At 34.4% G+C, this 20,594-nt stretch overlaps 1 protein-coding gene across 1 annotated transcript; it reads right to left on the bottom strand.

Moving 5' to 3' along the window:
• Positions 1-15,133: 15,133 nt before the first annotated feature.
• On the bottom strand, positions 15,134-15,574 carry LOC141448406 (uncharacterized). The gene has a single exon (XM_074116768.1). The coding sequence runs from the start codon at positions 15,572-15,574 to the stop codon at positions 15,134-15,136; it is 441 nt and encodes a 146-aa protein (XP_073972869.1).
• Between the last annotated feature and the right edge of the window lie 5,020 nt (positions 15,575-20,594).

The raw sequence follows: 20,594 nt of genomic DNA, 5'->3' as shown, positions 1-20,594 counted from the left end.
TAGTTAAACTTTAAACGGCAGGTGTTAATAAATTTCCACCGACGGACAAATTATGGTTAGTTGAAAACACTAATAATTATTTTAGATGAGCGAGCTGGTTGTTGGTAGAGCTCTGACGATGTAAGTTTGTTGAACTGTGAGGTTTTTTTTTTTCTTAAACACTTTAGTAAAATTTCTGATTGCACTTTAAAACACGTTCGTTCAATGGCAAAATAGTTAATGCTTGCCCTTATTGTGAATGGCGAATTGTCTCGTCGTGTTTCTCATAATTAAGTTTAAGTAGTTTCTCATTATGTCAGATCTTGTAGTATCAAAGCCCTCTTTTTAATGATGGCCCATCGTTATTTATGGCCTGAAATTTCATTAATTTTTTATGGAATTCTCAGCAGGACAAATCTCTATAAAAATAGTATTTGTTAATTCATTTCCTTTTAACTTTCACTTATAAAAAAAAAAAAGTAACATTTTGTTATGTAAATCCGGAAGTACCCATTTTGTGGAACCAACAGTAAGAAGTGGTTTTTACAGTTTTATACAAATATATGTACGTTTTTAAATAAGCTGAGAATACAACCAGCTGGCCGTACTTCACATGTTTCTTGTAGACAATAAGTGAAACAGAAAACACAGAAGTAAAGCTTGGCTACTTTGTGAATGGCGAAAGCTGCTACAAAAAAAATATTTGTAGTAGAATTTTATACAGGGTGAACCAGTAAGTAATGTCCATAGGCCTACTGTGTGTAGTACATCTAAAGTGGAGTTCAATGACGTATTGGCCAACTTCATATTTTCCCCTGTTCTTGAGTGACGTCTCTTAATTTTTTTTTCCTAAAACATTACTTTTTTCCAATAAAAATGTTATTACTCAGAAAGTTTTAGTCCGAATTCGATTCTGATGACACAGTTAGAAAAACAGATAAATTTTCTAAAAATTGAAACAATTTCGAAGCATAAATTATTCTCCAAACAGCCTCAATCTTCCTCCGAATACTTGAAAAATAAAAGAAATCGAAATTTTTAAGAAAACTCATTAGGCCCTTATGTGATCATTAGCATACCCAGGTGCTGGCACTTTTTTTTTTTTTATAAAAGTTTCCTTGTCTAATGGGCTTTCTAACGGTATATCATTTTCCAGGATTCCTTTTATCTTCCTACGAGAAATTACGTTTGTTTGGCAAGAAAGCGTGTTCACGAGTATAGAAGTGGTAGTTTATCAAGTTTTTTAATTCATTGAAAACTCTTTTAGATGGACCAGTAGTCAATTTTTAAAGTAGATTGTCTTAAAATAAGGAAGTCAAAGGTTACAAATTGGTCTTTAAACATTTACTTCTGATCTCTCTGAAATATTTGAGAAAATGTTAGGAAAATATGAAGTTTACTAACACGTCTTTGATTGAACTCCACTTTAGATGTACTACACACAGTAGGCCTATGGACAATACTTACTGGTTCACCCTGTATACTCATACATATTTATACATGCGTGTGTAGGTTTTCCAGCAAGTTCATCTAAATTCAAAAACAAAACCGTACAAAGTTCAAATATGATATTTTGCTTAGTTTTGCCACCACAAGACGCGACAATAAGGTATTGATTAAAAGTTTATTTTTCTTTTGCGAAATTTTTAAATGTTCTCTTTTTACAAGAAACACTGTCCATCACCGGGCAGTGAGCTGTAACAGGCTCTTAGGAACAGAAAATCGAAGGGCCAGCAGCTGAATCTAAACCCGAGATCTCTGCTTTGGAATCCAGTATAAGCTAACCACCAAGCTAATCTCTTATAATATTATATTTATTAGTATTATTATTAATTTTTTTTTTTTAATTTAAAGCGTGCCAACATCTGAGATTATTGGCACTAATTGTTATTATTATTTTATTTTCGTGATTTACATTTGTTTTATACATTGCGCAAAAGTAGTTGATAACTTTATTTTGAAACAATCTCCATGGTAAATTCTATTATTCTTGACTTTGAGGTGATTGGGCATTCCTCTAATGTGTCATTTCAAGATAATTTAGGAACTTATCACCTATTAAATAATAATAAAGGCTAGCAGGCGCCACGGTAGCCGAGCGGTTAGAGGCGAGACCTGCGAAGCTAAAATGTATTGTGGTACTGGGTTCGATTCCCGGTCATAGGCCTTGGATTTTATTTATTGTTTAAAAATGAGAAATAGTAAAGTATGTTTGCTAGACGCCTCCGTCCACGACACCTAATTGGTAGTTGGACGTTAAGCCCCGCCTGAAAAAATAGGCGATTACTTTACTTTACTTTACTTTTTTTACTTTAATAAAGGCTAGCGAAAAGATTAGGTCAATGGTTAGCACTCTAGATTTCCTCGCAGAGATTGCGAGTTGGAATCCAGCAGCAGTTGGCCCTTAGATTTTCTCTTCTCCGGAATCTTTTAAAGCTCACTATCCAGAGGCTGGCAGTATTCAGAAAAAGGTTAATTAAAATTATCGTGATTAAGATGCACTTTGAATTAAAGAAATACACATTTAACTTTAGATTCATTTTTAATAATATTTAATATACTCCTACATTTGAAGAAACTTGGCTGTGCGAAAGGTTACATTACGGAATAGATCACGTTCATTTTTGTAGCAATTTTCTTAAAATGTTTCCATGTTAGAGAACATGTGTGAAATATTGAATCCAATTTTCTTTTTAGAACGAATTCTATGTTTGTCATAGAATAGGTAGAAGGTAGAAGAATGTCGTGTTCATCTTTTGGTTTGAAAAGAGAATGAACTGTAATTGTTGGGCCAAGTTTATCCAGCTTGTTTATTCCTGAATGCTGCTTGTTCGCAAGCATTTTTCTTGACGAACATTGTAGCGCACTGTAACGAGAATTTACTTTTTAATTAATAAAGTTACAATTTTTTACTTTTTCAATGTAATAAAGTAAAAAGTTCTTATCAGGTTAATTGCCTTGTGAAAAGGGAACAAAATTAAATTAAAACTGTTACAGGGTTACTTTGAAATCAGTTAATGATTAGCTGTTTCGTATGTGCGCAGAAGTGGATGCTAGAGAGGTGAGTGAGAGGGCAGATGGATTTGTTACTTTGTTAAAAAGAAGGACTCCTTTCTAACGGTCCTTGGTAGCCCTGGGTCTCGAGATAAGATTACCAAGGCGCACTACACCACCTCAAGGGATACCGCCCTTTCCAACTATCTTTTTACTATCAGTTGTACTGAATTTTGAGTTTGTTTTTTTTCTTTTCTTTTATTTTTTGCTAACTCTCTCACGGCCTCATTTTACATTTTCTAAATGCATTTATACTAGCTAAAGAATTTTATGTTATTTCCTTATAAAACATCACATAACGGTAAATACTACGAGATCATCTTAGCTTCTAACTGTGCGCATTCTGAGGGAAAATAAAGTCTTCTCTTCATTTAAATTTTTATAGAAAATATGATGTCTCCTTTCTAAAAATAAATACAAAATATCCTACCTGACCATCAGTTCCTTTAGAAGTTCAAGTAGAATACTTGCCTAAGCTCGAACGGGTTTTTAGTGGTAAAATCCATATATCGAGATTGTATTTGTATTTATGAAAAAATAAAAGTTTTCAATCAATTTGCTGATGTCATCGTAACGAGACTATTAATGCAAGATGGAATGACCTAACTCTGATGATTCTTCTAGAACTGTGCAGAAACAGAAACCAACTCTAAACACAGTTCTCTAATCTGAATTTTATTTTAAATACGATTAGATTAGATTTCGTGGGTTTTTTACACCACCACGACCTAGAGATTTATTGTGGCTCCTTCCAGGTAAAGCTTCAGTCCTGTCCAGTTTGATTTGATTTAAGAGTCGACCAAGAGATTCCTCGGTAAAGCTAGAATAATTTCTGGTTTTTCTTTTCCAAAATACCGCATTATCAGACTCTCTTCGCGCTAACTGGAAATCCTCCATACGTGGTGTAGCGGCGGCGTGTCTTCTTCTTATCAAACCTACGCAGGTTATTTGTAAACACAGTTGTCAGTGACGCTTACCAATGGTCTTCTTGAATGTTTGGTATAATGCTGTAACTTACGCGAGTGGCTAGTCATGATTTTTCGTCTTAGGTTTCTTTTATTCACCACTGCTTTTTTGTGTGCCTGGTTTTGTAGGCTGCAATATTGCTGCTTGTTGCTGTGCCTTAAATGGCTCAGGTTCTTCGTGGGTACCATGGGATTCCTGTTGTACCAGTCTGGCTGCTGTCTCATTATGCTTTTTCCGGGCATCCAGAGTCTCACATTGTCTTGAATTAACTTCGTAGAACTTGTTGTTCATTCTTTTTGGTGACTGATTCATAATTCCAATAGGATGAAAAAATAATTGCCATTTCAGTCGAGTGTTCACACTCAGTCCATGAACAGACAAGACAGAAGACACACCAACCTTATAATGTAAAAATATTACTTTATAAACTAGCCCTGAAGATGACCTAGTCCCTAGGTCGAAAGCTCGGAAAAATAAATTTTACTCGACTGAAATGGCAATTATTTTTTCATCCTATTCGTAGAACTTCTTAACCAGCTTAGAGCCGCTGGTTATCCGAAAATAAAATTACCTTTCCGAATTATTTATTTTCTTATATCTCACCAGCATAAATATAATTCAACCAGCTCTGTCTGAAAAATTGTTGCCTGTTTTCGCAGTCCCACCAAGGTGATTATACTCTTGATTGGCACCGTATGCCTTGGAGTTGCTAGAAAATCTCTCAGAATCATAAGTTTAAAGTAAATACTTAATTACTGTTTATTTTGTAGCCTAAAGAGATCTTATTGCCTACTTTATTTTGCAAGCATATTTTAAGAAACGTCACGTTAAGATTGTGAATGTATTGTGTTCTAAATGAAAGCAAAGTTTTGAATAAAAACATAATGCAAGGAATTTTCTTTCCAAACCAAACTCTCACACCAAAAAAAAATTGTGTAAGCACCCCTGAATGTATTATAAAAAAGTAAAAGCAAAGTAATCGCCTATTTTTTCAGGCGGGGCTTAACGTCCAATTATCAATTAGGTATCGTGGATGGAGGCGACTAGCAAACACTTTACTGTACATTTCTTTTATTAACCATTAAATAAAATCCAAGGCCTAAGATCGGGAATCGAACCCAGTACCATACAATTCATATTAGCTTCGCAGGTCTCCCTGAATGTATAATATATCTGGGCTTATCTGTTTCAGAGATTATTTGTGACTCTGTATTGCTAAAGGAATCAAACACTCAGTTTCTTTGCTCTATTTTCCCTAACGAAAAGCCTGATTAAAAATTATAATTAATATATTACTTTAATTTCCTTCAATTACAATTGTTTAAATTTCACTTTCAACATTTCTAAAGAATACGAGGGTCGTTTGAAAAGTCCGTGCAAAAATAAAAACTACTTAATTTTTTGGGGTAAACCTTTTTTATTTTTCAACATAGTCTCCTTTTAGGCTTATACACTTCGTCCAACGCTGCTCTAGTTTTTTGATCCCTTCCGAATAATAGGATTTGTCCAAGTCTGAAAAATAGCCATTCGTTTCTGCAATCACCTCCTCGTTTGAATAAAATCTTTTTGCCGCCAGCCATTTCTTCATATTGGGGAACAAATAGTAGTCCGAGGGAGCCAAGTCTGGAGAATAGGGGGGATGTGAAACGAGTTGGAACTCTATTTCCATTAATTTTGCGACCACAACTGCTGAGGTGTGAGCTGGTGCGTTGTCGTGATGGAAAAGGAATTTTTTGTGGGCCAATCGTGGGCGTTTTTCTTGCAGCTCGGTTTTCAAACGGTCCAATAACGATGAATAATATGCACCTGTAATAGATTTACCCTTTTCCAGATAGTCGATGAGGATTATTCCTTGCGAATCCCAAAAGACAGTCGCCATAATCTTTCCGGCCGAAGGTCTTCGCCTTTTTTGGCGCAGATTCCCCCTTGGTAACCCATTGTTTAGATTGTTCTTTGGTCTCAGGAGTGTAGTGATGTATCCATGTTTCATCCACAGTGACGAAACGACGCTTAAAGTCCTGCGGATTCTTCTGGAACAGCTGCAAACCGTCCTTGCAACACTTCACACGATTTCGTTTTTGGTCAAGCGTGAGCAATCGCGGCACCCATCTTGCGGTTAGCTTTGTCATGTCCAAATGTTGATGCAAAATATTATGTACCCGTTCATTCGAGATGCCCACAGCACTAGCAATCTCACGCACCTTCACTCTTCTGTCATCCATCACCATATCATGGATTTTATCAATGATTTCTGGAGTAGTAACCTCAACAGGGCGTCCAGAACGTTCAGCGTCACTTGTGCCCATATGGCCACTCCGAAAATTTTGAAACCACTTATAAACTGTTCTAATCGAAGGTGCAGAGTCACCATAATGTTTATCAAGCTTCTCTTTAGTCTCCTGAGGCGTTTTCCCTTTCATAAAGTAGTGTTTAATCAACACACGAAATTCTTTTTCGTCCATTTTTTTGAAAATCACTCGACTTCCTCGATTCAAACGAATGCCAAACACAAAGAAATAGACCGATCTGGCTGAAACTTGGTGTGTGTTCTTCCAAGAGATGCTACTAACTAAACATAACCTCGATACGCGCCAGTAGTGCTATCTCTCTGACTTTGCACGAACTTTTCAAACGACCCTCGTACAGAAAACTGTCGAATCTTGACCAAGAAAGCATTTAACTTTTTTTAAAGAGCTATTCCCAAAGAACAAAAACTAATTATAAATAACTATTTACACCATTTCCACTTTAATAATTTAAATACATTGTATTTGGACAATTGATTGAAATCACCAGATTTGTAAGTTTTTAACCGTGACATAAACTTTCTATTATTATAATAAAACATGACCTTTTCTCAGTTGTAGCTGCAAAAGTGGCAAAAAAAAAGGTACTAGATATTGTGGCCAGTTTAGTGAGCTAGACAAATCCGCTCAAAAAAATATCGTGTCACCTGAAGGCAAGAATTGCTGGGTTGAAAATGAACAAACCAATAGACTGACATTATCACATCCTCATGCAAATTGTAGTCTACCAGTACAAGTACTAGCTCCCATTTTTTATTGCATAAAATGGTTTAAGTGTTTTCAAAATAAACTTTTATAGAAGGAAAATCACGTTTCAACAATAAGATATACTTAACAGAACAATGTATATTTAAAAAAGAAAAAAATAAAATAAATAAGCGCAATATTCGCGTGTAATACGTTGCAAAGAAATGTTGCTACATTGATAGTTCAGATTAGCTTCATCAGAATGTATACAGCGTGTGCTTAGAACTGCAACGACGGCAATAATCCCACCTTAAGACCTGCTAAGTAAATAAACGAGTTTATTCTAGGATTGTGTTAATAATAATAATAATAATAGTTGGTATATTTGTCACGGTGCAGCGCAATAAACATTGCATAAGAGAATAAAACCGGTTTTTAAGGGAATGAAATTTACAAAAAACTACAGTTCAGTGTTTTGTAACACTTCCTAAAGTTGCCACTTCAGACTTCTCCCGCCTCTCTTCCGCCCCCAACTCTCTAATAGTGTTCCACGGTCGGGCGGAGGGCATTTCTAATATATTCTTATAAATTAATATGACACTTTGACAACTGTACTTTTATTTTTATTTGGCCAATTATTTTAATAGAAACAGTTGTAGTTAACATTTCTTTTTTCTTTTTATATTTTAAAGAAGTTTACTGCTATTAAAGGAATGTGCTCTCTCTAATATTCCTGTACTTTTTTTTTTTTTTATTTCTTTACATTTAATATTGCAGGCTTCATATTTTATTTTTTATCTTTAATTTTATTACTTACATTCTCCGCAATAATTTTTACTTCCTTTACCGGGCAGAGGAGCCGTTATATTTTATCATCTTCGATGCTAAGTTTACTTACCTCATTTGATTGCCCTCCAACTGAGTGTGGGTCAGCGTGCTCACGCATTAATAGTTTTTTGTAGTTAAAAAAGAAAGGTAATAGTTTGCAGAACAATAACTTATTTATGGTTTCTTTTTGCTGATTTTGCTTAGGCTCTCTACGTTCGTAGGAGAGTGAAGTTTGGCTCAGATGGCTGTTCTCCTAAAACGTTGATTGTGGAAACTGATACATTTTTTTTTTAAAAAAAATTTAATTCAAAGCGCTGAGGAAATCTGTGGTCAACTAACACGAATTTTCATTAACGAATCCAACAAAATCCAGTTCCGCACCATATCAAACCTGTACAAATGGACATTAAATATGAGATCTAAAGGACAAGTTAAACTGGAAGAACTACAACCATCGTCACAATTCGTATGACCTCAACCGCAAGATGAATTTCCTCTTTTGTCTCACAATTCCTACCAAAGAGATGTAGGTAAAGTTCTAATGCGTATAAGAGGCTCCTTACCTAAGTGAAGTCATTAATAAATAGACGCTGCAGCATCTATCTGTCTATTCGTTCTTTAACTGGCACTATTTCCTTTCCCGGACAGCCCAGCTTTTTTCTGTAATCTGGAGAAAAATATTGATTTTTCGGTATATCTTAATGAAGCAGTAATGTTAAATCTAATGAAAAATGAATGAAGTATCTTGGAAATTGAGTATCTAGTGAAATAGCTTGGATTAGTAAGAATTAATTAGTTTTATTCATAGGTCAAAAAATTATTGAACTGTAGATTTTGAAACCTATCAACTCAAGATTACCAATAAAAGTGCTTTATTCCGCAATCTAAATGGATGGTTACGTTAAATTTTGTTGTTAAAATAAATTGTGAACCAAATTGTTTAAAAAGAATAGTTATTTATTTAACAAGTGTGGAAAGTAGTACTTTTCCTCACACGAGGCAGGGTTTACACTCGAGTTAAATATTATATTTTTTCTGCAACCATTAGGGTTATTAACTAAAAAAAAAACTAAACAGGAATCACTAGAATCCATTTTAAATTTCTATAAGGTAACACTATAACCTTTTTAACTGTTATAATTAAAAATATCTAATTATTTATTAAAATATTATTTTTATTTCTATATTCCTTTCAATTTTTATTTTATTTTTTAATATTCGTTTTTTAATTATTTAGTTACGTTAAATAAGCTTATTAAAGTTTTACAGAAAATATTTATGTTAATAACAAAACTTCTTATATCAAGGAAGCACAATAAAGTTTATTTCACTCACTAGTGAGGAAAGTGACACTAATGGGAATTTTTCCCCACTAGTGAGGTAAAGTTGGGCATTACACAGCTGATTTTAATTGAGTAATGAGTACATTCCTACATGGTTGCAGAAAAAAGATATTTTTGAGAACATTACTATTTAAAATGATATTTAAAGTTTATCCCACTAACTGAAGTAGTATCTCATAAACAAATAAAAGAAATAGTAAATCTAGTTTTATGCAAACAGCTAAGTGCATAAGAATGCAAAGTCAAGGTTTGCATGGGCGGACAGTCTCATTTCACCGCAATCATCCGTGTTATCTGCAACGTACAATCTACCAGTAATTGATTTATATCTATTGCTATAATTTTTTCTCTTTGGAATACTCGATTACTTTAAATTCTTATATTATATACATTATTATTATTATTATTAATGTTTTTAAAAGTTCTGCGTCATTCATAAGGAGTTGTTAATTGTTTTCTCCTTTGAAATATTTATTTATTTATTACTTAGATTTCTTGTAGACTGTTGTGCACAATCGCAAGGTTATTATTTGATATTTACATTTTTACTCGCTTTGTTTCCTATTTTTACAAATATAAAATATAACTTTTTTATTTATTTATTTTTAGGAGAGCCGGCGTGTGAAGTGATCAATTCCAGTGGGAAATGATAAAATGATTGAACGCGACAAGTTACGACCTTGCCTAAAATTAAGCAATTAAGTTACTATTTCTCCTTTACCTTCAAACAAAACCTTAGTACAAAATTGGAAATTGATAAGACCCTGTTTAAAGGAGTCATCTTTTGTATTACGTTACCCCAAAAAAATACGTAATTTTATAATTTTTTTTTTTTTTTTTGTAAATGAAATTAATACTTACTTTCCTTGAAATATTGTCAAGAGGGCTAGAAGAGCTGAATTCGATCCTCTCCTTGGGGAATGTGTGCATTAAGCTCGCAGAGGCAGTTCCTGAAGTTGGAGGCGGGCGCCTGCATCCTGGAACCGAGTTGGAAGTTGAAGTTCTCCCTCGTGTCTGCCCTGGCGTTCTTGTATCAGGCAGAGCTAATGTAAGATGTTATCTTCGGGCAATGACAACTGGCCTAGATGCAAATTTATCTCTTTCTACAACTTTTGTTTATGATATATTTTTTATACTTATTTTTTAAAATTATATCTAATGTTACTGCGACCCATTTGGTCATACGGCATCGAAGTAAGGGGATCGACTAAGCGTTCCAACTCACTACGCCTCCAGCCATTACAGTCAAAAATACTTCGAAAACTTCTTAACGCTCCGTTCTATGTATCTAACCTCACTATAATGACCTCAAAATTCCTTTCATTACAGATCTTGCTAACACTCGTTTCTTCAAATTTCATTCCTCTACAGCAGCTCATCCTAACCCTCTCATAGAACACCTATCTTCCTCCATATTACCAGGTAATCCTCTAAGGAGATTGAAGAGAAGATGGCCTCGTGATCTTCTCTTATCTTAAGCACGTTACTGGAGTGGCACCACTGAGTGCCTTCTCCATTCATGATTTCCTTTTATTTCTTTTCTCTTTCACCGTATTTGCTTGTTGCAACAACTGTTGCAGTGGTAAATTGCAATAAAAGATTAAAAAAAAAAAAATAATAATAATTGAACAGTAGATTTTGAATCTTATAAGGGATCTTTTTAGTCGATAATTTACGATTGTAATTTATTAATTTTAAAGATTAAATACATTTTATGGTTAAACAGCCTAACTAAGGGATTATCGTGTGAAATAGCTTGGATTAGAAAAATTTTTCGTTTTATTCAAAGTACACATAAATCTCATTTATAATCAGCATATATTTTATATTTGCGAGATTGATTTTTGCAACAAAACCTCATTCAATTGCGTTGGTAAACTAGTGTTAAATAATAGTTTTATTAATCGCATTAATTAACCCTACGAGAGAAGACTGTGATATTTCCTCCATTTCTTCATATAATGTTGAAAAGAGTATTTGAAGCACATCAATACTTTTCAGTTATTAAGTAATAATAATTATTATTGAAATGTAAAATTCGTTGCTGTGAGCCAAGTAATGAACGTTCATTATCTCTTAGTTCAATAGCAATAACTTCTCCACTTAGACGTCATGAGATTGAACACTGATTTGAAGCCCCTTATATCTCGATAGAGCTACGAATAGAACCTTATAAGCTCGATGAACTAAAAACACAGCCAAAAGAGAGCTACTTTTTCTTGTATTCCAACACGTCTATGGGAAAATAGATTTCTGGGATTCTAAAATTAAAGTCATACTTCTAGTATTGTTTTTTGTGCTTTACTTGTACCCGTACCCAGGTTATTGTCGAGGGCGTGCCAGTAGATTTTGGATGATCCTGGTAGCTATGAAGTTCCAATCATATTTAATCAAATTCTGCAGTTTAGGTACCAAGCAAATGACAAATTTTACGCAAAACAAATCTTAGAAAACTAACTGTGCAATAAGTAATAGAAGCGACTAAATATGTAAACAGATAAAGTTTGGTGATGGAATATGTTCCATAAGGAATACTGTGATTGAAAATGTCCGCAACGCTACATATCGCTGATTTTATCCACCATAACATGCACGTTTTGTTTGTTTTGTATCCCTAACTTTCATTCATCGTCAGAGATTGATTAATCAGTTTTGTGCAGAGAATTTGACTTAAACAATGTTTTACACTCACATTACAACACAATATACGCGCTTCGACGAATACTATAACCAAATACTCTGATGTTTGATGAATACTGGATTCTACCTGACTTCGCCCTTCCTTTTTCTACATTTTGAAATGCTACTTTTTCATTTATTGCCTGACAATACGTAATCCTACTCTTAATCTATCAGCACATTTCTCAGTCCCTTTTTGTACGAATCATTAGGACAACTTCTAATTGCAAAAGTTCATAAAATTTTCGTGTTCAAATACTTATAGTTTTTAATAAGTAATTAGTAGAATAGAGGCTTGTGTAAATCATTCACTTATGTTTGTTTGCTTCTCTAAATTTAAATTCGTAGTCAAGGATTATCGGAAGTAATGCATTCATGTAAGTCATTATCATGGAGAGAAGGGAGTAATTCAGGATGGTTTCTATTCGATGAGAAGTTCATCAACTAATCGATAGTGAAGTAGTAATATAAATTTTAAGAAGATTTGCTAGAAATAGTTGTGCCCATTTTTACGGGTAACTATGTTTAAGAGAAATCAAATTTGATATCTGGTGCACCGTTTAGACAAATTAACTAATAAATGCCATTTTACGGAATAGATTTTTTTAGTTTTTAGAGAGTTTTCCGAAAATGGTTTCTTTAAAGTAGCCATTCTTAATATTGGAGTTGTTAGAAAAAAATAGTTAATGAACAATGATATTAACAGACCACTAACAATAATAAATATGCTTAATACTTAGAAGTTAAATGATATCTATCTCTGTTTGTGTTAGTTGTAAAGGTTATACTGTTTAACATGTAATTCAATTATTGGAAAAGTTAAGTTGGTCATTCTGCATTGATAACCTTAATTGATCAGCCGATCTGCCTGGCCAGTTACCGGCGGCCATCTTTAACTCGTTAGTGATGTGTCTTTATTAACGTGATTTTTTAAGTGAATATTAGAGTATGTTAAAGTGAAGTTCTATTTTATAAATTGTTTATAAGTTATACTTAGTGGTGATAAACAGTTTTAGTGCTAAAAGTGTTGTGAATTATTTTAAAATGTGTCAAGTACTATTGGACTGGTGACCATTGAGATGCTAATGAATTTTTATATTCTTTCAACAAGGTAAACCTTTTATTTAAGCATGTTATTTATTTGTAAATTTCAATCATTTTTTTTATAATTCTTAAGTTGATAATTCAAAATATAAGTTACAAGTTAATATTGGTGTTGAGTTGTTGGCCACTTCATTTAACTTCTAACATTACGTCATAGATTTATAAATGGTTCTGAAGTACCATTAATCGCAATATTTTCTTGGCAATTGATTGTAATTTCACAATTAGTATTCCTTATATTCTAAAATTGTAACTAACGCTTGAGTTTCTTATAATTCTTGATAGGAGAGATCTTTTTACTCTAATGAAGTCTTAAGTCTTTTCTACTTACTTTTACATAGACCAGGTTTATGGGAATAGGTTTGAGAAAAGTGCTGATAGATTGAGAATGCAACACCTAGTAGATGCTGGTTTTTATAATTTTAGATAAGGAAAGGAAGTATTTAAAAGTTGTATATAAAAATGGAATTAGGTATAAAGTAGAAGATGGCCTTTAATAAAATAGGTAGATAATTTAGATGGAGAATGACAAGTGGTACAGACACTGTTTCACTAACAACAACATAATTGTAGCCCTTTATATGAGATAGAGTGGAGAATGTGTATAATTATAATACTGGTTAGTAATACCTGCACACAGACATACACTATTACTATCTCAACACACACTGAGACAAGCCTCTTCTCCTAATAATTCGGCTACTACACAACTACAAACTTCTACTTATATTCTCTCTTATAATTCCACCTAAATTTAACTTTATTATAATTTTACAATTTACACATCATTATTTTCAGTTTCGCCATATTTACTTATACTTCAACTACATAATTATATTCAAAAAAATGTTAATTTATTTATACATTTTTCTAAAGAAAAACTTCTTTGAGTTTGTTTCTACTTCTCCATGTTTTTATTTGTAGATTTTTTTTCTTTTAGTTTTTAGTAATTACATATATTAATGGGATATAATTAATTACATTTTAAACTGAATAATTACAGTTAGCTCACCCAATTCATTTTGACTTGAGCCTTTCTACAGATTTTTTGGAGTTTTCAATCCACTCTTCATAACCAGCAATTCGCTTTTCAATAAACCTATAGTAAAGCCAAATAACTTTTGTAACAGCGAAGCCATTTAACATCTAATAAAAATTTTAATAGCTTGGAATTTGTAGAAAGAAATCGTCGTGTGTGTGTGTGTGTGTGTGATCGCAATATAGATCTGTCGATTTGGCCATTTCATCAAGAAAATTGCGGAAAAATTTAAAGCATCAAACCTCAAAATCGATATCTTAATATTGTTTCTGTTTTGTAATGAGGTAGTATTTATAACTCGGAAATAAAAGTACCGCGAGCAAATTGTTTAAACAAACATACATTTAATGAATGAACAAAAGACTCTTATATTTAATGTTACTGCGACCCATTTGGTCATACGGCATCGAAGTATGGGGATCGACTAAGCGTTCCAACTCACTACGCCTCCAGGCATTACAGTCAAAAATACTTCGAAAACTTCTTAACGCTCCGTTCTATGTATCTAACCTTACTATCCATAATGATCTTAAAATCCCTTTCATTACAGATCTTGCTAAACACTCGTTTCTTCAAATTTCATTCCTCTACAGCAGCTCATCCTAACCCTCTCATAGAACACCTATCTTCCTCCACATTACCAGGTAATCCTATAAGGAGATTGAAGAGAATATGGCCTCGTGATCTTCTCTTATCGTGAGAGCAGTGTAGCTGAGCACGTTACTGGAGTGGCACCACTGGGGGCCTTCTCCACTCATGATTTCCTGTTATTTCTTTTCTCTTTCACAATATCTGCTTGTCGCAACAACTGTTGCTGTGGTAAGTTACAATAAAATATTTAAAGAAAAATTAGTCAACTATTTATTATTTTTTGGGGGGAAATAATTACACTTATTTATTTTTTTTATCCTACGCCATGGTCGCTGGCTACTTCGGCCATACGACTGCGTGCAGCCCACTATAAATCAGATTTGCAGCAGTTGCTGCTTCGTACATCCTGCAGAGATATGCAGTCGTCTAAATGCGAGGCAGTCATAATTTCTAAACTGCATAAGGGGCATATTGGTGATCCAGCAACACCAATACGATGTAAATGGGACTGTAAATAGTCATGGCCCGTTTTCATCCGAAACAACGCCACCTCTGTCCTACGTGGAAGGTTTGTGGGAACACGACCCCGCCGGATCTAACAATGAGCCCCAGATTTTGCCTTCCGCTTTCCCTTTCAGCATCTCTTGTAGTTTTCCCATTATGTAACCCTTAATATTCTTCTTTGATGTTAGGTACTTAATCGCGTTTTCGGGCTGTACCTTTTGGGCACCCAGTTTTGCAAGGTTGTCGGCTTCCTCGTTACCTTGCAGTACTACCCTGGTGGGACGGAACAGTAGCCGTTCCAGCAGGTACTTGCAATTACTCACACTATCCGAGGTACTAAAAGCTGGGTTTGTGACCGCCGCTATCGTCGCCCGTGAATCAATGAGCAAGACAATGTGCGTATACTCTCTCTCAACTAATTCGGCCAGAGCCACTTCTATTGCCATAATCTCGCCGTCAATATTGGATGCATTTCTGCCCACGGCTACTGACATTTGGAAATGCTCTGAATAGACGCCGGCTCCTGCATTTTTCCTCGCTTCTTCAGCAGAGCCGTCTGTATAATTACACTTATGATGAGTGGTTTAATGGATAAAATTATTTAGATAATTTATGTTCGACAAAATTTCTATATTAGAGCAAAATTTCGTTGGAATAATGTGAATGTATCTCAGTATCAGATTTTATCAGAATGGGTCGCCATTCGTGTTAATGTATTTTTATTTTTTAAATTCAGAAGATAATTTTGTAGTGTAAATAACGCCGCGATGGGCACATTTCACCGATTTTCATCTCTGTTAATTTCTCAGCGTTTTTTTAACCCACCTTATAATTATATTTAGTTGGCTCATGTTAAGTTACATATAATTCTTGTACTAATTTTCTTCGATAAACATCATTTAGTGATATTATCTCGGTTTAATCTTTCCTCTAGGTTAATGTGTTCTTATCTTTCCCGACTAAAACAAACGTCATATTCACTGGAGTAAATGCTCCACATCTATTAAATGCATACTGGCCTAACATGTTTACAGATTTCTGAATTTTTCCTTCTCTGTTATGTGGTCTTTTATTTATAATAGATTTATTTGTTTTTGTCATCTGTGGCAGCGCAAAAATCCACGCATCATTATGGTTTTGCGTTTGTATTTAGACCTTTATAGGATACCCTTTATTTAGATTTAACATTTTATCGCTTAGGAAATCTTTTTATTTCATTGTTCTAAAGCTCCAGAGATAGGTAAACATAATCGATGTAAAAATAAGTTCTCTTATAATTTTCTTGAAGTAAAATTTCAAGTTTTTTAAGGATATAGTTATTATAGGAATTAGTAAGTTGTTTCAAACAGGGCTGGTATTTGAAATCTTTAAACAATCCTGTCGTATCAACTAACGCCCTGAAATCATCCATTCTAATGAAATTTCCTTATAAAACTTTAAACAAAGCTGTTGTTTTGGCAAAATGTATTTTGTATTCAAATCATCAAAATTAGCCACTCCCCCCAAAAAGAAGATAGACTTATTTCTTTAAATACGGTGAATCGGAAAAATGTGGAAGAACCTTTTTTTAAAGTCCACCTTAATATTAGAAATTCCATTTTTGCATAATCCTGGCAAAAAAATTATTTCGTTTTTAAGCTGCATCCCTGCAGATTTTGTAGTATCAGGCGCCATACTGTAGTCCGCATTTGCTATTTTCAATGTGAAAAATAATTGGTCAACATGATAATGTTGGCAATTTTACCTCCTCAATATCTTGTCCTTTTTTATGCCTCAGCAATATGGGCTTGGCCTTCCGTGGAAGTATAAACGTTTGTAATTTTCGCTCTTGATTATAACGCTGCGTTAAGATCTGTTCTACGACTGATCCTATACGTAAAGTGCACTTTATTACCCTTATTTAAACACATCCTTTAAATCAATTGTTACTAGACGTAAGGCAGCACATTCTCTTCAGAAATATGATCTACATAAATTAAAACTGTTGAATTCGCTCATCAAATCATAACGGACATCACTGGCCTGATTAACTGCGTCAAGGAACTCTCATTATTCTTTGGAAGGTCCATATTCCTGATATTCGTTAGTCAATCTCGTTAGTTCAAAGTACTGAATAATACCGCTGATCCAACTGTCTGATGGCTACAAGTAAATATGGAGGATTGTGTGAGAGGGTAACATAGTTGAAGGTGATTATGAATCAACCTCTGATGTTGGATGTAAGTTCGAAACTGGTGAGGAATGTAGAAAAATAGGCTTGCTGTGACAGAGAAAATCAGCGATTCTTCAGGAATTACTTGGTTGTCCTTCCTTTCTACCCGTCTGCTGTCGGGTATCTTCCTTGAAGTTTCACCGCTACTTCATTAACCTGGGTTTATTTACTTTATTTATTTTCACAACTGCAATATATTTCTGCAATAGTGAAGCTGGTACAACATGATACATAGAATAAATACATGAATAGCATGAGGGGAGAATTCACCCCATTGGTGAAACTCCCAAAGTGGTACAGTTCACTATTGTACATTGGCACTTACTTCATTTAGAAGATCACTTGGCCACCTGCGCTTCAACCGCCTGGGAGGATTTCCTGGTGGAATGATAAGTTGAGATAGAAGAGGATTGGGATGTGAGGTAATTGAAGTATGGAATTTAATGTAAGGGGTCCTATAGCTTCTGAGACATAAGAAACAAGGAAATCTCGGTGCAAGGTATGGTTAGAAACAAAGTAAGGAGCATTAGCGATTCTACGGAGTGTTTTTGACTGGAAGGATTGCATTCTTGTAGATATTGGAAGCTTTGGCTGAGCCCCAAAGTTCCATTCCGTAAGTCCAGGCAGGTTGCAGTATCATGGTGTAGATGAAGTCGTTTATTCTATAGTGAGAGTTTAGATCGCTTGCCGAGAACTCTAGAGAGAAGTTTGTAACGTCTGTTTAGTAACCTGAGTTTACTTATTTATTTTTAATCGAGGCCATAAATTGAGAAGAATCAAGTATCTCTTTGGTGTGTACTTAGTTAATGCTTTTTACTATTCCGTTTTCTATCGTTTACAATTTTAGGAGGGCGCTAAACCGACTTCTCTCTAATCATAACCATTCTGCCAGGACTGGCCATCTAGGTTGACATCACCACGCGAAAAATGGAATCCAGGTTTATACTCTTAGATATCTGCGTCTGAGTAGCATTTCTTTTCCCTGACTAGCCTCGCTTGAAGTAAAAAAAAAAAAAAACTAATTTAATTACTATAGAATCTGCTCTCCTTTATACAGGATTATATTTTATGAATTTGATTCGTTGTTACTGTAACGATTTTTGAAGATTTTTATTTTATTTCTATGCGATACCATAACAATGCAACAAGGCTCGAGTTATTTGATAATTTTGTTGCTATTTGTTGGATAGAATTGTACAGCTTTCTGAGTTTGTAGAATGCTGTACAAGCTGTCTAAGGTGCTAAGGCAGAGTGGGGATGAAGTGTGAGAAAGAGACAGATAGGGTGGAAGAGAGCCGCTATATATATATATATATGTAGCTGTGAAGTCTGACCAGCCGGAGAGAGAGGATACACACCTAGTTATGCCCCAATGATTCATGGCTGCCTCTCCTACCCCCTCTACTACCAAATAGTTCTGCTCCTTCTTCCTTTTTTCCCATTTTATTTTTTATTTTTTTTTGTTAATACCTAGCCGACAGCTTATTTCATTTCACCTATACCAAACTGGGGTCTTGAACGCTCCTAAATCCGGGCAAATCTCTTCTTTGATGTCCAACAGTTTCCGGTACGATAAATCTAATGCTCGTTTTATCACCCATTGTGTACCTCTTTTTACTTCGACTCCTTAACGTTTTGATATCCTACATTCACTTCCATCTATCTTTCTCTCCTTTGGGTTTGATAAAGAAACTAGTTTCAGAGTGAATAAAAGAAGGAAACCTCTTTTACAAATTAAGACGACCAACCTTTTTAAATAAATATTTACCCAACTTAGAAGCACAAAATAAACATTTCGTTTCTTCTAAAATTATTTTACTATTTTCTAGGACATATTTCATTTAGTCAAAGTAAAATCATAATGTTGTACCCAAATAATTTGCCAAGAACAAATAAATACGAGGTCTGTAAATTAAGTAATGAGACTGATTTTTTAAAATTTTTTTATTCAAAAAGAATTACAATTCTATATTGTCACCTTCAAAATAACTTCCTTCTGAAGCCACACAGCGCTGGAGACGTTTCTTCCACTCCTCATAGCAGTGCTCGAACTCCTACACTGGTCGGTTACAGCCGTTTGAATGTTTTCGACGACTGTCCCAAAATGAGTTCCCTTTAGGTGATTTCTGGAACGTGTCATTACTGGTGACGAGTCTTGGGTGTTTGAGTACAACCCAGAAACCAAGCGCCAGAGCATGGAGTGGCACACTTCAACCTCTCCAAGACCCAAAAAAGCTAGGATGGCGAAGTCGAAGATCAAAGGGAACGCATTTTGGGACAGCCGAAATCATTCAAACGGCTGTAACCGACCAGTGTAGGAGTTCGAGCACTGCTATGAGGAGTGGAAGAAACGTCTCCAGCGCTGTGTGGCTTCAGAAGGAAGTTATTTTGAAAGTGACAATATAGAATTGTAATTCTTTTTGAATAAAAAAAAAAATTAAAAAATCAGTCTCATTACTTAATTTACAGACCTCGTAGTTTTCAACTTTGAACAACTTTTAAGATAATTTTGTTCACATAGTGGTGACTTTAGCCACTAAATAGTCTATATTTTCTTATTTATATTAAGGAGCATGAACATTTGAGGTCTTTGACGCCAGGAAAAAGTTGGTTTTCTTCTTTTTATAGTAAAACTCTGCCCATCACCGGACAGTGAGCGGTAAGCAGCTCCTAAGGAAGAGCAAATGTAAGGGCCGACTACTGGATTGGAAACTGGGATATCCGCTGGCAAATCTAGTACGCTAACCTCTTCTCTTGTCCAAGATATTTGGTGTAAACGGTATCCCTCTTTGTTACTTGTGTTAATAATAAGAACATTCTTGCCAATCTAGTGCTATATTTCTAGAAAATGACAGATCTACTCTAACCTTCCCATGCTGTCAGTGTTGAACTGAATCTTTAATTATAATTACCATACTTAATCCTAATCACCAACAATACTGAAGAACATTGTAATATGGAGGCCATCGTACAGTATTATTAAACGGTACCATAAACAATCATTACTATTAGAGATAGTGCTGGAAATATAGTTTTTAACTGATATTTCAATCAGTAGGGGGTTGATAGTAGTGAAACGTGCAGAGTGACTCTAATGGTACTATGTGTGTACGAGTTGAAAGTAGAAGCCATGACCGGTAAATGGGATTCTAGTGTAGCTCGTTTATCCAAACCGTCCATTGCAACAGTTCTAACAGTTCTCTTTCATATCCGTAACATACTTGCAGAGGTTTATTTGAGAGATGATTAGATGGAATTAAATATGTTAATTTAAAATATGGACGAGAAATACATTTAACCCT

This window comes from Rhodnius prolixus, unplaced genomic scaffold, assembly GCF_049639745.1.
Source record: "Rhodnius prolixus isolate KJV_2025 unplaced genomic scaffold, Rpr scaffold_1, whole genome shotgun sequence".
NCBI classification, from domain to species: domain Eukaryota; kingdom Metazoa; phylum Arthropoda; class Insecta; order Hemiptera; family Reduviidae; genus Rhodnius; species Rhodnius prolixus.
This window is presented reverse-complemented; position numbering and strand designations above follow the sequence as displayed.

What these genes read in the sequence shown, in the direction of transcription:
- LOC141448406 (XM_074116768.1), bottom strand. Translation starts at nt 15,574, where the DNA reads ATGTCAGTAGCCGTGGGCAGAAATGCATCCAATATTGACGGCGAGATT.